General features: G+C 49.4%; 8 protein-coding genes across 8 annotated transcripts; 3 read left to right on the top strand and 5 right to left on the bottom strand.

Annotated features, from left to right (window-relative positions):
• The first annotated feature begins 6 nt into the window (after window positions 1-6).
• On the top strand, window positions 7-1906 carry BU24DRAFT_386230 (MOSC domain-containing protein). The gene is made up of 2 exons (XM_033524910.1): window positions 7-1281; window positions 1332-1906. Exons 1-2 carry the CDS (start codon window positions 337-339, stop codon window positions 1728-1730), a joined length of 1344 nt encoding a protein of 447 aa, XP_033387706.1. The 5' UTR covers window positions 7-336; the 3' UTR covers window positions 1731-1906.
• A 16-nt stretch (window positions 1907-1922) lies between these two features.
• Window positions 1923-3158, bottom strand: BU24DRAFT_476374 (uncharacterized protein; the record flags this gene model as incomplete). The annotated part of the gene is made up of 3 exons (XM_033532929.1): window positions 1923-2347; window positions 2404-2831; window positions 2881-3158. 3 exons carry the CDS (start codon window positions 3156-3158, stop codon window positions 1923-1925), a joined length of 1131 nt encoding a protein of 376 aa, XP_033387705.1.
• A 1497-nt stretch (window positions 3159-4655) lies between these two features.
• BU24DRAFT_447885 (uncharacterized protein) lies at window positions 4656-5597 on the bottom strand (the record flags this gene model as incomplete). Its single annotated transcript, XM_033530850.1, has 1 exon — window positions 4656-5597. The coding sequence occupies one exon, from the start codon at window positions 5595-5597 to the stop codon at window positions 4656-4658; it is 942 nt and encodes a 313-aa protein (XP_033387704.1).
• Window positions 5598-6123: 526 nt separating this feature from the next.
• On the top strand, window positions 6124-7045 carry BU24DRAFT_118392 (uncharacterized protein). The gene has a single exon (XM_033520870.1). The coding sequence runs from the start codon at window positions 6262-6264 to the stop codon at window positions 6808-6810; it is 549 nt and encodes a 182-aa protein (XP_033387703.1). The 5' UTR covers window positions 6124-6261; the 3' UTR covers window positions 6811-7045.
• Window positions 6982-8912, bottom strand: BU24DRAFT_340936 (putative leukotriene A-4 hydrolase like protein; the record flags this gene model as incomplete). The annotated part of the gene is made up of 2 exons (XM_033523249.1): window positions 6982-7024; window positions 7084-8912. The coding sequence occupies 2 exons, from the start codon at window positions 8910-8912 to the stop codon at window positions 6982-6984; spliced, it is 1872 nt and encodes a 623-aa protein (XP_033387702.1).
• A 545-nt stretch (window positions 8913-9457) lies between these two features.
• Window positions 9458-11675, bottom strand: BU24DRAFT_418975 (carbohydrate-binding module family 50 protein). The gene has a single exon (XM_033527102.1). It carries the CDS (start codon window positions 11476-11478, stop codon window positions 9676-9678), a length of 1803 nt encoding a protein of 600 aa, XP_033387701.1. The 5' UTR covers window positions 11479-11675; the 3' UTR covers window positions 9458-9675.
• Window positions 11676-11904: 229 nt separating this feature from the next.
• On the bottom strand, window positions 11905-14298 carry BU24DRAFT_118335 (uncharacterized protein). The gene has a single exon (XM_033520869.1). The coding sequence runs from the start codon at window positions 14003-14005 to the stop codon at window positions 12332-12334; it is 1674 nt and encodes a 557-aa protein (XP_033387700.1). The 5' UTR covers window positions 14006-14298; the 3' UTR covers window positions 11905-12331.
• A 315-nt stretch (window positions 14299-14613) lies between these two features.
• BU24DRAFT_459042 (uncharacterized protein) lies at window positions 14614-15235 on the top strand (the record flags this gene model as incomplete). The annotated part of the gene is made up of 2 exons (XM_033531694.1): window positions 14614-14799; window positions 14855-15235. 2 exons carry the CDS (start codon window positions 14614-14616, stop codon window positions 15233-15235), a joined length of 567 nt encoding a protein of 188 aa, XP_033387699.1.
• Window positions 15236-15884: the final 649 nt, after the last annotated feature.

Below are 15884 nucleotides of genomic sequence, written 5' to 3'. Positions count from 1 at the left end.
GACAATGTGGCTCTTGTCGACTTAATGTCCACCACCTCAACTATCGCCGATACCGGACATCAATTGGTCTCTATCACGTTATCAGATCCATTTCGTGATCGATGTCCACAACCAAGTTACGAGAATAAGATCTTACCTAACGACAGACAATGCTATAGGGCGTAGTTCTGACATTCTTGGGCGTGTATTGTCAGCAACAAGCGTCGAGACTTCCGCTTCCGCGCGCTATCGACCTTGACTCATGAAGTAACATTATAAAGATCAGTACGAAGTAGAGCCTATTCTATCGTCATTCAGACACCGGGGTTCCCTTAGGTTTCATAGGGTGTGAATAAAATGCCTTCTGATAATGCTCTCGACTTCATCGTCGTTTCAATTCAGAACTTCTTCCGCGACTTCAATATTCGCTTTACTCCCATAACGGCCATCGTCACAACATTGGCCCTTTTGGTCCCTCTGCTCTTTCTCTTCATACTCGCACGTAGCCAGCAAGAAGTGCATCTTCCTGCCCCAGCAGGATGCCGGAGGCTGCAACTGGAGGGCACCTCAAATCTTAAAGACCAATATTCGAAAGCCTATAGCAAAGGATCTGAACCCTCATCCTCGAAACCCTGGACTGTCAAGGCCCTTTTTGTTTATCCTGTCAAGTCTTGTGCAGGTATCGAAATCGATAAAGCATCTGTTGTTCGCTCCGGATTTCAATACGATCGCCAATTTACGCTCGCCCAATATCACACAGGCCTTCCCGACTCCAATGGAAAAGTTAAGAGCGAATGGCGGTTCATCACATTACGGTCATTTCCTAGGCTCGCAAAGGTTGAGACACAGGTCTGGGTTCCGGATCCCAACGCGCCAGACTACGATCCTAATGGAGAATGGGTTTTGAGCGAAGGCTGTCTTGTTATGCGGTTCCCTTTCACACCGGATACGGACTTTTCCATCGAGGGACTCAAGAACTATGGCAAAATACTGGCTGCAAAGTTGGCTGGGCAGAGTGAACCGATGTTAGAGTTCCGTGTGCCTTTCAACCCAACAAAGGAGAGGATGCAAAAGAAGCAATACAAGAGTGAGAAAATGATCATCTGGAATGATCAACCCCACGCATTGAATATGGACAGAGAAGTATCTGCAGAGCTATTAGATAAATTGAGGTACACACTTGGGGTAACGAATCCCTTGACCCTTTTCCGCATCGACACGACAAAGTATAGGGAAGCCGGGGGAAATGCTCCTAGCAAACAGGACACCGAGTTGGAGCCCATCATTGGAATGCACGACGCAGTAAGTAGTAAACGAAGTGGCAGTAGAGCAAATCTAATTCTTCGTCATAGTATCCGATACACATCATGAACATCGCGAGCGTTCAAGATGTGAGCTCCAGATTACCAAAGGGCTACAAACCGCTCAATGTTCTCCGTTACCGAGCAAATGTATATCTGACGGGACCTCCCGCCTTTGATGAGGACGACTGGAAAAGAGCCCAGATTGGGAATGGTAATTATCACATTTCATGCCGCACGACGCGGTGCAAGCTGCCGAACGTCGACCCGGAGACTGCAATTGCAGATCGTAACGAGCCTGGCACCACAATGCGCAAGTACCGTATAATCGATGCTGGATCCAAAAGTGCATGTTTAGGCATGCAAGTAACGCCCCTCGCGGAAGGGGAGATTAAGATTGGAGACCAGATACAGGTGCAGGAGCGGGGCGAACATTTCTTCATCGAATAAAACAAGCATTTCGAGGGACTTTCCCACAGCGATTAAGAAAGTTTAGAAAACATTGAACTGGAATTCAACCTCTCAGGAAAGACGCCATGATGTACTATTAAATTACAAGCTAGAACCAAACACCTACGTGAACAAGACATAAATAGTTACGAATGAAATTAGAAAGCTCCCCTTACGACAACTCATATCCAACTAAAGCCGACCCGAATCAGGGACTGTTCTGAAAAATGTGTAACTCTCCTCGATGGTGTACACGTCCTCTCCGTCTTGGTATCCAACATTATCAGCGTACTCATTCCCCCATGTTCTAGTATAAAAACCGCAATACGTTCCCTGCGGTACTTCATTCTTAACTAGTATGTAGCTGTTGAAAAAGTTGCACGGCTTATAAGTACCAGTTGCATTATTAGCAGTCGCACGATTGTAAGCGTTCTGAGCCTCGCAAATAGCAGCACACTGCGTTGGATCATACGGGCCGTCATTGTAAAGCCTCATGCCGAGATAGGTATCGACTCCATTGTCAAGCGGGGCGTCAATCGCTCCTCTGAGAAGTTCAGAAGGGCCAGTGAAGTTTGCCAATGGATCGGGTACAGGAGTTGCGGTAAGTTTAGTGTATCCTACATCAATCGTGTCAGTAATGAAAATTCACGTTCGGACACTAGAACAAACTCACCGTTGCTCCCTGCAATGACTACGTGGAAGGCCTGGCCGTTGGCATCAGGAGGCCCGCGGTACTGTCCAGTATTGGTAGCAGTTCCAGCTGTGACTGGGTATCCATAAAGGGAGCACTTGATATTGGTCGCGGGGGCAGGGTTCGGGCAATCAATACTAGGATCAACAGCAGGGTCACGTTCATAGTAAATATTGAACGCATAGCAATACGAGTCAGAGTTGCACCGGGCAGCGCAACCCTCAACGTCGTAGTCGGTCCCGGGCATGGTGAAGAAAGTGAGGTAACCAATCTGCTGAGTGCTTCCATGCAGATTCGTGAATGACTTAGTGTATCCACTTGGAGTAGGGGCATTTAGAGCTGCTCGGGCAAGTGGGCCGTCTATAGCGAGATAGTCATTCACTGTTCCGTCGCCTGGGATGGGTCCGGTGCTATGTGAAATGAGTATAGTTTTATATATTAGTAATTTAAGTTACTGACCCTCCTGGTTCTCTCTCACATGCTGCTCTTTTGGCATAATGTATATCAACAGTGCGTTTCTGTACAGTGACTGGGTCAGTCGCGATAGCTGCAGCTGCAGCACTGGCAGCCTTTGAAGGATCGTAGGATGATGCCGTAGCAGAAATTGCAGCTAGGTCTGGGCCAAGCACCGATGGGGTGGACAGCTCTTTTAGAGCACTGATGTTGATGCGTTGAGGTTTGGGTGCAGCTGTTACCAAACCAAAAAGGGCTGCAAGAATAATCTTCCTGGAATACATGTCGAGCGAATATGTAGTCAGTTCAAAGTATTTGGAATGATTGTGAAAGAATGAGCTTTGATGCCTTCATCATGGAGGTCCTGAACTCACCTTTTATATTCAGAATGCTATAGGGAACCGGAAGTATTGATAGTGCTGTTGCTGCGCTTGCAAACAGTGCTCGCCTGCAAATGCCCATGAAGAGAAGGGATCGGATTCGGCACTGAAACTCAATAAATGACACGGCCGACTTGCATCAGCCTCATAAGCCCCTTAAGCCAGGAAGCTTGGCTGGAAGAAACATTCCATGTAGGTCAGAATTCCACATTGAATTGAAGAAGTCAGAGTAAGCTGGCAGATGAACTATGACCTAGAACTATGACTTATACAATGAGATGAAAGCAATGTATAGCGATTAGCAGATCGACCAGGAACTTCGACACTTCATTCATTCGAGCTAAGGTGGTGATGTAATTTGTCTCTTTGCCCACAATTCTTTGGATACTTTCTTCTTGCATTCATCTGTAAGAGTGCCGATACATCCGAGTAATAGCAGATGTGAGAGGAGGCGTCAGCTCGATTGCAATTGTGGCATAGTCGTTTAGCCCATTGGAGGATTAGAAGATTATCCCCATCATGGTCCTGGGAGGGTTTCAATGATTCTGCGCAGCGAAGCAGAGACAGTGGCGTACCGCTGGAAAGGTCGACCAACCTTTCTTAGGATACAGTGCTCCCAACTCCAAGGTTCACTAGGCCTCTACCCAAAAGTATCGCGAAATTATACATGCCAACACTTCTGCTCATCATTGCTCAGTGCAATATTCGAACGACCCTTTCTGAACAAGGTACCCAAGAACATTCCATGGTGCATATCCTTCCGAGCCATGAGAGTCGACAACATTTCCGAAGGTCGAACTGCAGCATTTGTGGCGGTGAAACCTTCCAACCCATCCGCCCGATTTAGCTCTCACCTATCCATATCACCAGCTCTACAACGTAGCACCAAAGCACGAGGTGATAAGTCACTGATCCATTACTACACCAAACAGAACATCGCCTCTATACTTAATACGCCGTGTTTCTCGCTATGACTTGCTTCCTCGTGCTCCGGAGATGAACAAGATGCTCGAAACTCTCATCCAAATGCGCCTTTGGTAGTACGCGATGGTGCCATAGGTCTTTCGCTTCAATATGTCATGTTCACCGGTACCAAGAGTCGCAATGGAACAAGGGACTCAGATTGAGTGCAACATCGTATTGTGACTTGCTTGCGTATGCCATTATGTCTAGCAGAAGCAAGCAAATTGAAAATATCTATCTGGCTGCCCAACAGAGCAGAGGCTGAGAGAGAAAATACAGAGGTGGGTCCAGCCATGGTCCTGGTTATCCATATCCAGGGCCACTGTCCCAAGAAACACACATTCATCTAGTATTCAATTAATCACGAAAACCCAAAAACCATTTCATCATCGACTAACAAAATCGAAGCAAGAAGCAGCCTTCACTCTCCCCATTTCCTCATTTTTTCCAAACCGGCTTAAATATCCACTTGGCCCCCCTCTTCAATAATGTTGACAACTTGACCTCCTCAACACGAATAATTCGCGCATCAGGATATTGCTCCCTCAGCCTTTCTATGATCATATTCATATGCGGATCATGCATATGGTCCCATTGATTCTGGCCCAAAACCACTCCGGGACCACGAAATCCCCTTCGTTCTCCCCTGGTTGAGGTGGTCAAGGTGGATGAGGGAGCGGAGAGAACGGAGGTTTCGTCTTCATCTGCGTAGGAGTCGGCCGGCACGTCGTAGACGGGGTACGGCCGTGGATTGGAGAAGGCATCCGGGCGAGCAATCTGCTGCTGATGGGGGATGGGACGGGGTGGTCTGCGTGGTGCGAAGGTCATCTCGCTGGTTGCTAGCGAGGCATTGTCGTCCCAGTCTTGCTCCCACTCGCCGTCGCCATCGTTCGATGGAATGTCATAGACCGATGGGATGTCATAGACCGATGGTGGGGCTGATGTGCCCAAGTTGGCTGACTCCATCCATCGAGTAACGTCGCTGAATAGGCCGGTCAAGGGGGCAAGTGCTGACCCAAGGGTGGGCATCATGTTCGTGTCCCTCCCAATGGTTGATGGATTCTGCAACCACCCCGACTCCAGTGACGAGCCAGCGGCGTTGCAGCCTTTTGTCAAGATGATTGAGATTCCGACGGCACCGATCGCGTACGGAAGGATCGTCTTGCCGCACATGCAGATGATGGCTGAGAAGACGCCTACCAAGGCGAACGCGAGTTGCTGTAATCGTCTATCCACCTTTTCTTGGATTTGCTGGATGGCAAACCCAAAGATGGCGAGGAGATACACCATCGCGAGTGGTGTTTTGATCTTGAGACAGGCGATGTAGATGGTGATAAGAAAGAAGAACACAAAGTAGATGGCTTTTGTGTTTGAAAGCATGGTTGCGTTGGTTGTTGTTGAGTTGATGGTTGTTATTCAGTGAGCTGCTGCTTGGGCTGATGGGGTTTGATATAGCACTGTTGTGAGGAAGGAACCTTTGACTTGTGCTGTGAAGGGATGAAATTTGATTGTGGAGGACTTCCAGGACCTTTCTACGGCTTATATACTCTTAGTTGTTGAGTACATTGTGCCATTGTTTGGGTCATAATTATTGTTTCTATACTATAAAGTTCCAATTCGGCGTGGAGGACTACACAAGCAGCAAATTTTTGAGCTTCAGCCACTGTTGAGACATCTCAACCAATAGATACTGCAAGCCATAAGTGGAATGCAATCAATATTTCTCAAATTTCTTTCGAGATACAACTTTTTTCTTCTCGGAACCAGCCAATACACGGTTGCACCTAAAGAATGATGCTCATTTCCAATATTCACGATCCACGGTATCGGATCGAAAGCAACATTTCAAAAGCACATGATCATACGAACGGCAGTCGAGTTGTTATTTGATCTTCCAGTCTACTCCCTCCATATATCTCCATCTCAATCCTCCCAAGAGATTTCGAATACTCGACTGTATCTGTCTTCCATCTCGAGACTTCCATCTTCAAACACCCAACCACATATATCTTCCATCTCAAACACTCAACCACATCTACTCCGCATGAATAAACTCCCCCTCAACACCCTCAAATCCTGCCTCCCAATAACAAGCTTCCCTACGCCCCTTCCCATCTCACTAGAAGACCTACAAACCGCCATGACCACAATGTCCTCCAACATCATCTCACTCACCACCTCCATCTCCCAAGCCCTCACCACCCCCAGCAGACCCACCTGCGCAGACACATCCTGCCAACGGCCTGTCGTCCCTCGACCACGTGACGACAAGGCGGTGCTGTGTCTCCAGCACGAACGGCAATTGAAGCAGAGTGTGCTGACGATGATCCAGGGATGGCGCAAGGACGGCGTGCCTACGGGCGGGAGTCCGGTATCGGGGTGGATTCCTGAATATCACGGACAATCACAGACTGGGTATGAAGTCGAGGAGTCTGCGGTGGGATTACTGGCTGGACGTCAGGATGAACTTACTGCTGCGTTAGCGAAGGTGCAGCAAGGGCTTGCGGAGGTGCAGCAAATGCTTGAGGAATACGGATCTCGCAAAGCGGAGCAATTGGAGGAGGGGCGAACACCATCTGATGTGTCTTTTTGAGCATGTGTGGTATGTTTGTATTTTGTGAATTCTTTTTACATACGAGTGTTTTGGGGGTTATTGATTGCCCTTGTTTTCATCTAACATTAACGACGGAACATCTATATTGAAAAGACATTGGGTTGGCATAAGAAACTCCATATTACTGTTATTACCAATAAAGAAGCATATTTATTTCTTTTCATCACCAAATAGATCCTTTTCCAACATTTGCCTACGCAAGCCACGTGTTAGTAAGTGATGTTGCACGGTGGAGAATCACAGTATGCTTACCTAGCAATAGGATGATAGAAGTCCTTGTTCTTCTCGAAAGTCTTCAGTGCAAGTTCACGGTCCGCCTTCTCGAGCAGCCTGAACAATGGCCTCACGAACTTCATCCTTCCGATGCGGCCGAGCAAGTCAGCAGCGGGGGCGTAGCTCTCTTCCACCTTGGCCAGGAGTCCAACGCTGAGGTATCTGCTGGTAACCTCGATGTTCTGAGTTGTTGTGTAGCCGTACGCACTGCCCATGGCGTGGTAATCAGCAGCAGAGAATTTATCGCCGAAGGCGTGTACACGCTCGAGGAAGACGACCGATTGGTTGGCGACCCAAGACGCAACGTCAGCCGCCTGAGGCTCAAACTTGTCGCCCTTCTCGATACGAGCTTGCCACTTGTCGGAAAGCTCGTAGCATGTCTTTACGAGAGTGTCGTCGAACTCGGGCTTCTGCGGGTATCCGGGTGCATAAAATAGCTTGTCCCAGTCGAAATCGTCGAGCTTCTTCTTTGCTTCCGCATCAGACGCGAAGAAATCGATCAAGCAGGACTTGAAGTCATAGCTGTCGACGGACTTGAATTTGAAAGTCTCGAAGTAATGAGGAATGAACTTGTCCCATTTGGCCTTTCCTAGAAGAAGCTCAAAGGCGTACAGTGCGTGGAAACCCTTCTCGTAAGGGATGGAGCTGAATGCATCGTCGGGATCGTTGCCCTTCAGATCGACAATGAGCTTAGTGTAGGGGTGGTCTACTCCGTATCGCTCGACAGACTCCTCAAGGGCCTTCCAGCCGATGATCGAGGAGAAATGACGGTGCTCCTCTCCGTGGACATACGCCTGAATCCTGCGCTCAAGGTAGGTTGTCCAGCCTTCGTTGAGCCAGAAATGCTCCCACGATGCCGCAGAGACAAGGTTACCAGACCAGCTATGAGACAGCTCATGCGCAATCACGTCAATGTTCTGCTTGTCTCCAGAAATGATGGACGGTGTCGCATAGGTCCAGACCGGATTCTCCATTCCACCGTAAGGGAAAGACGGCGGCAAAATCAGACAGTTATACTGCGTCCATTGGTATGGAGGAGAGATGATGGACTCAATGGCCGTCATGAAAGGCTCGATCTCGCCCTCAAGCTCCCTCTGGCAGTCGAGCAGCTCCTCCGGTCCGGTCCAAACAGTGCTGCGGGGTCCAATTGAGGCCGATGCAAGATCGCCACTGGCGATCGCAAAGAGATAGCTTGGAATTGGGACCTTTTGCTCGAAAGTGTAGAGAAGAGTACCATTCTCATAATCCTTTGCGCCGGTAGGAAGACCACTCGCAAGTACGGGCAACGGAGACCTCAGCGCGAAGTCGAACGTGCTCTTGACATCTGGCGTATCCTGGCAAGGGAAGACAGATCGTGCATGAATAGCCTGGCACTGCGAGAACATGTACGGGTGTTTCTTGTTGCTCGTCTGCGCGGGTGTCATCCACTGAAGAGCCGTGCATTTATCTGTAGTGGACAACGTTACGGCGACGTCGAACTTCTTGCCCTTCGCAACACCTTCGGTCAGCTGGATGGTGAGAGGACTTCCATACGGCTCGGAACGATCCTTAACAGACCATTTCACCTGCTGCCCATCGATTTTGACATCGCTGATGTCTAGGAAGCTGGTGTCCAAGACTATCTCTTTGGTCTCTGCGTCCGTAAGCGATTCGAGAGTGAGCACAACACCACCCTTGAGCACCCTCTTCTCAAAGTCAATATCAAAACTGGCCGAGGTGTGACGAGTGATGAAATTGTGGTAGTTTGACAGCGTATTCGGGTCACGGGGAGTGTTAATGGTGACGTCCGGGTTAGGGCGGGTCACCATTGCGGCGGGGGCACGGTGCATGATTGAGAAGTGTCGCCTCTTGCAGAAGCCGAACCACGAGTTCCTGAGTCCTGGAGTTGTCGAGAGAGTGGTGGGAGTAGTGGGGAGGATGTTGTTCGATTGATCAATCTGGCTCTGGGAAGCTACTTGTGTGAAGGCCGGGGCAAGCCGCGGCGTAGATGCCGCGAATAATGACCTTCCATTTCGAATGCCTGGTGGGGCTGGACAGATTCCTTTTTGCACTCGAGCTCGCACACGAAGGCAACCGCCAGATACTTTCAACATGCCTCCTCAATTACGTTCGAAACTGTATACAAGACCTGAAATAAGCAAATGAGAAGCATTCTTTGTCCGTGTCCTTGTCCGCCCGAGACTTCGACCCATGCACGGACACCTGCACACTCATCTCTGGGCATGCGAAACTTAGCTTATAGGCTCGATTCACTGAATCCCGTCGCTTACAGCCTTATAGGTTCAGTACCTGCGTATTCAAGCATTGATGTTGTCAGATCTGGCAAGCAACGTCGTTCCTATTTGTAAATCATCCAGTCACTTCAAACATAATATTGGCTGTTGGTATATGCATTCTGTAGGTATATAACAATCGACAAAGTTGACATCGCACTGCTCACGATGTCTCTCCAACGCCAACAAACGCTTTCAAATAAACGGCCACGAATATGTTGCTACTCGCGCCGCATGCGCATACCCTTGACGCCGACTTAATAAACCCCAATATTTTACGTCTATAGATCCCTGACCCCTAGTCTTTCTTGCTACTGTTGCTCTTTCGGGTTCTGTCTCGCATCACCAGGTTGATATCTGGTCGAGCACTTTGGTATTGGTCCATCGTGGAGGGTAATGTTTCCTGACGAATGGATCTGCCCCGTTCTCCGTCCCCACTATCAAACGCATCGTCCCTCAGCTCAATAAGATCACCCAAATCACCACCTACGGCTCCAATAACAGGAACAGCGGATCTCTTACCCTGCCCAGGGGTACCAGGTTCGTTCAAGAGCTTGCTAGCCTGGGTTCCTACTTTTCTAACCCATCCTTCTATGGCACCACCAATCTCTTGAAGGTCAATACCTGGGCCACCCAACGGTGTTCGAGCACCCGATCCACCGCCGTACTGGTTGGACGTGCCGGAATCAGCTTCGAGAAGAGATGGTGCCCAAGGAGTAAAATATTCCTGCCCTGGCGGAGGAGCAACGTTTGGCAAATGTGATGCAAAAAGTTTGTTCAGCCCATCTTGAGCCGGCCCAGGGCTGCGGACGTTCCGGCCCATGGTACCAACCCCTCCGGGCCCATGGAGCGAGAATTGAGAATTACTTCGTTGACGTCCCCCCGGGCGAGAGACAGAGGCCGTGCGACTAGATGCGCGGCCCTTCGATTGACTTGGTGAGCCAACTGGGTTCGTAGAAGTAGAGGATCTAGGCAAATCCAACGAAGCAGTTGGTGTAGCATCCGAGAAAGCGATTGATTTCCGGCGAGCTGGTGGAAAAAAACCAAGTGCTCTGCGTGATATGCGTCCAATTTCTGTAGGTGACGTATCGTTGGGCAAAAGAACCCACGATTCGGTTTTCCATGGCGATTCTGAGTCCGCATTGGATACCGAGGACGCTGCCCGGCGATGGTGATACGAATTTTGAGACTCCCCATTTATGGTACTGTTTGCTTGTTTCTGTTCATTGGTGCGTGAGCTTCCGGAGTAGTCGTCCAGAAGGAGGTCTTCTTGAAGCGAATTTGGCCCATCCACAGGTCGGCCCTTTACACCGCATGCATCGACTGGAAGCATTATCGTTCTCTTTATTTGTATACTATCATTCGGCCACATTCGATTTGCTTTCCTCAAGACGGCCTGTTCGCAATTGTATTTTATGGAAAGTCCGGCTAGTGTATCCTGTGGCCGTACGTGGTGTATATATACTAAGGCATCGCGGTCCTCACCTTCTCCAGGAGGTGCAGACACGCTGATGCGCTCATCAGAGTTCCTGCGTTTGATGCGACCAACTGAATCTGGCAATATATGTTCATTTGCGGTGAGCAGGTCCTTGCGTTTCATTGCTCGCACCAGACGCTCTCTCTCGTCTTGGGTGCCCGCACCTACGTGCGAACTTGAGGACGATGGTCCCCATTTCTTCGGGGGTGCAGCGCTGGTAGACCCGCGGCTTTTGGAGTACGCCTTCGACCCTGCGGAAGCATCCGCGGAGGCCGGATCGTTGCCCAGCACATTGGCGGTCAAACCTTGGATAGCCGACAGAGATGTTCCCCAAAATCCGGACAGAGTATTCGAAGTATCTCGGCTGGCTTTTGAAGCCTGCGCACTCGCGGAACGGACAAATGCGGTGGGAGTCGTGGTCATGAAAGATCGTGAGGCGCGGTTGTTCACAGCTGGCGACCCAGCTCGGGGTTCGTAGGAAGAGGTGCCATGATCATTATCAGAGGGTTGATTATATTCGTCCTCAATGGATATTAAGCGGCGGGTGCGTGGCCGTAATGTCGAGGTTACTGGAGTCGAGCTCGTCTTGGAGGAAGGGGATCCATTGGTGGGGTGCATGGCCATAGGAAGCCCGGTGGAGTTGGTCGAGGGGGAGCTGCATAGGACAGGTGGTTGCAGTGGTCGGGAAGGCGCATGGCATCAAGTCACTGCGTCATTCTCAAGTTATGGGAGAGGAGAAAGGCGGAAGAGTATAGGTGATTTTCGGAGGAAGAAGCAGTTGAAGGTGTGTAGTGAGAGGGAGTGAGTAAGGGTACGTCGAAGCTGAGTGGCCGTGCACAGTGGGAGCAAGAGCCTCTAGGAACTTGTGAGGTGAACCCTTGCTAGATTTGACTAACTAGGTAGATAGTTACTTACTCCAGCGATTGACAAGGACTGACCGGCAGGCACCTTAAGATAGCAGAAAGAGAGTTTGCTGCTGGAAGTCTATCTAATTAATGCTATGTAGCTTATAGAGTCGTAATGGTCGTTGAATGCTATGTTCTATGGGTTGTATCTGTAAATTCAGGCCACATCTCTGCTAACTAAAGTGATGATGATGATGAATGATAATGGAAAACCGGGGTAGTGATTCGGGGTTGGGTTTAGCGGGCTTTTGACGTCGTCTCGCCTCTTATCCGTCGTAACCGATTTGGGGTCCATATTACTCGTAACTGTGTAAATGTTATTAATTAGTTGGTTATTATCTCTATCAAAATGCCGATTTCATTTTTCCACTGTATTATTTGCTGATGCTCAACTGTACGCACATATAGTGTTGGGTGCGCCGGATGGACGACTATGTAAGGATTCACGCTCTGTAGGCGTAGGTGATAAGAAGTTAATATCATTCGGTTCGGTCACCGTTCGAAGAGCTATATGTTACATAATTGCGGATTCCGCGAGGCATCTAGAAATACGCTGCAGAGCACTCGGAAATTTATCGCCAAGGACTTGAACTGCCACCTGTCACATCCACACTCTCAAAGTCCATCTCCCATGCATCGACGTCTTCGAATTTCTTTGCCATTGCCGCTAATTGCTCACTGGGCAGGGTCATTGAAATTCCGGTTTCTTCGTCCTCCTCTTCAGCTTGTTCATGTGAGATATTTGAGCTTTCGTTCTCCTTATCGGATGATATTCGACGACCATATGTCCTCGTATTTCTCCTCGCCTTGTTCGTCGGCATGGTTGACTTCTTATCTGCTTTAGAAAGCTTTTTCGTAGATTTGGTCGCAGCCCTTGGTGCACGCGCTGGTGGTCTTTGCAGCTCATCTTCATCGGAATCGATAATCTCAGAGTCTCTAGAGCTTTCTATATCGAATTCGTCATACTCTTTCTCGATGTGGTGTCGCCTTCGAGGAAGAAGTGCCTGAAGTTTCGCGGTGGAAAGCGTTTCGTTCTTAGACCGGGCATTCCTCGCTTTTCTCCTCGGCCGCTCAGTCTCCTCGCCCTCGGAGTCCTGGTTGCCACTATCTCTCCTTGTTGTCCCTCTCTTGGATCTCTGTCGTGTGTTCGTTGGAGATGCTTGCGCTTGTTCGGGGGGACTACTTGACCTTGGGGGTGCCATGGTCTCGCTCATGATATCTTGCTCTGGTTCCTGATCCCCAAGCTCCTGTGTCTCCACCACTTCCTCAAGACTCTCGTCGGCCGAATCTGGTAGGCTTGGTGACGATCGCTGTGAATTGTAAACATCCAATCCCGATGGTGGGTCAAATGGTGGTGATGAGCGCGGGACTTGTATCACCGGAGATAATTTACGCTTCCTCCCTCGTGAACTAGTGCTGGAGTGACTTAGTCCACTTTGATCGACAGGATCATTGTTATCATCGTTCGGCGGGTTCTGACGAAGATGGATTGGAGTTGACTCTGCTTCCGGGAGAAAGTCATCCAGGTCATCCAAATCTGCTTCATCGAGACTGTCCTCGCCATTGTCCTCGACATCGGTTGCTTGTTGTGCCTGGCGTAGCAGACTTAGTTGCCGCGGCCGACGCTTGAAATTCTTGATCGCCAATATGGATGTCTCATGCGCTGGTGTGGTCCCGATTTTCATTGCTGATGGGGGGCGCGTGCCAGCTGCATCGGGTGAATCAGAGCCCAGTGATCCAAATGTGAGAAGACTTGGGTCAAGCATGCTGCTCTCTTCATCTTGACCAATACCTCCGAGCGAATCAAGACCTCCTTGCCGCGGACTATCTTGGGAGACATCTTGTGTACTTGTCCTGGTACGTCTGCCAGACGAGATCCTTCTGCTAGAACTTTTCGATCCCGGTGTGCGCCTAGCCTCTGATGTTGAGACTGCTCGTGGGGTCAGCTCTTTCCCGCGACTACTTCGTTTCCGGGTCTCTGTTCGTGTCTCAGTGGCTGCAGGCAATGCGCCGGTCATCGTGAATTGTAGGGATTGATCGGACTCGTTTTGTCGTGAGGAACGCGCACGGGTAGCTCTGACAACAAGCCCGTCACTGTCATCGCTGATATTTTCTGTCTGGTGTCGTGCAGTTTTAGATTTTCTTCTCGGTTGAATCGATTCCGTGCTGGTTGTTGTGCTGCTTAACGGCGCGACGCGCGACGCCGCCGCTGTTGACGCGACTTTCGTTCTTTTTGGGCGGGGCATATTGAAGAGGTTGTTCTGCGGGTACCGTGGATCGAATAGATTGCGTGTTGCCTGGCGACGACAACTATCCGTAGGACGGGGTTGTGCAGAGGTTGTCAAGAAAATTAGTTGAAAGTGATGATGTCGGTAGTAAATGCGGAGTGAACGCGACTGACGAGATGTTGTGGTTCGTGCCCAGATCTCCAACCAACTATTAGTTACTGTGTAGAATGCGGACTAGCGCTCTTCGACTTTCAAGATACACACCAACGCACGTGATGCTATTTGAACACTGTGCATGCCCACACAAGTATTTCAATCTTGGTAGACTGAATTCATTAATAATATAATCAAATAGCGAAGGAGAAATACTGTTGCCTTATGTCGATAAAGCCCAAATTGTGGGCAAATGTAGAATTTCAATCAGGCAGCAAGGAAACGACCATACTTAGTCTGCCTCTACCTCACGTAGGCTTCAAGTATCGTTCGTATCCACACTGACTTTGACTATCCACTTTCTTACGAAGGGATCGAGTGCAAAGACATCTTGTAACTTCATTCAAGGAATCCACAAAAAGCAAAACAATCCATTGTCAGTCAAGATCCTCCGCAAATCATTGTCAACAAACATGACAGCCAAAGTTCCATTTGAATATCCCCAATCACTAGAGGAATACATGGTGACGGAGAAAGAGTTTCTCGCTCGGAATCCCCAATACACCATTCTCTGCTCGGGAGGTGCAGTCTTCAATGACAAAGATCAACTGCTTCTGGTGCAGAGGGCAAAGGAGGAACTAGCGTTCGCTAACTTTTGGGTTTGTCTCATGTCCACGGAGAGTATGAAACGATTTCCATACTAACGAACAGTAGGAGATACCTGGAGGCAAAGTAGACGATACCGACGAGACCATTCTGCATGCAGTGGCAAGAGAGGTCAAAGAGGAGACAGGCTTGGACGTGACGAGATTCGTCCGCAAGATTGGTGAATTCGGGTGGGAGGAATTCAGCAAACGCACACAGGAGACGGCGGTATGGCAGAAACTAATATTCGAAGTCGAAGTGAAAACATTCGAGATCCAACTGGATCCATTGGAGCATCAGGATTATCTTTTCGCTACCGAGGAGGAGGTCGCACAAGACATGGCTGGTCAAGTCACCCTACGATGGATCACGCCGATCAACAAGGAATTGAACCTGGAGGCGTTTAAGCTGAGACGGCAGGGGAACACTACGCGGGCTGAGGCGGCATAGAAAGTCTACACAGTATGTGACTGTGCTCTCTCACATGTAAACTCGTGTTGCGCAAGGTCGAAGTTGGTGACAGGCTTGGGGTCTCGGAGGCCTTTCCATAGTGGTATTTAGAGAGCACACGCCGCAGCCAATGGCTTGAGATGAGGGGATTAGCCCTGTCAAAGGGTTCAAAGAAGGTTAGAGGACAGCTAGTAAGGTTCCTGAGATAGTTTCTAATGCATTACGATGTATTGAGAGAGCGAGAGAGCGTGTAGCGGACGGCTGCTCCGGACGAGGGAAGGACGGGGTCACAAGAGCGGGCTCGGGAGGGGAGCACATAGACGGAGATCCTAATATATGGGGAGAAGCTAATCTTAGAAGATCTGTTACAATTAATGAAAGCATAACGGATCAAGGCTTGCCGCTGAAACAAGACGTTCATGGTGTTCCCACCAATGAATAACGGTGGGTTTCGAGTTCAAGTCTGGACTGCTGTGTACACTCTAGGTAGGCTGGTGAATGAAGGTATGAGGTGCGTTTATGTGTTTGTGCAGATGTGAGCAGACACCAACAGGACTGACTGTACGAGCATGACGACGAGGCCCAATAGTGCCTAGGCACAGGCAGGAGTAGCACACTCCGCACCACGTTACGACCATTCACGCCGTTT

Source organism: Aaosphaeria arxii (genome assembly GCF_010015735.1).
Source record: "Aaosphaeria arxii CBS 175.79 unplaced genomic scaffold BU24scaffold_2, whole genome shotgun sequence".
NCBI lineage: Eukaryota > Fungi > Ascomycota > Dothideomycetes > Pleosporales > Aaosphaeria > Aaosphaeria arxii.
Note: the sequence above shows the minus strand (reverse complement) of the source record. Positions and strands in the feature narration are given on the sequence as shown.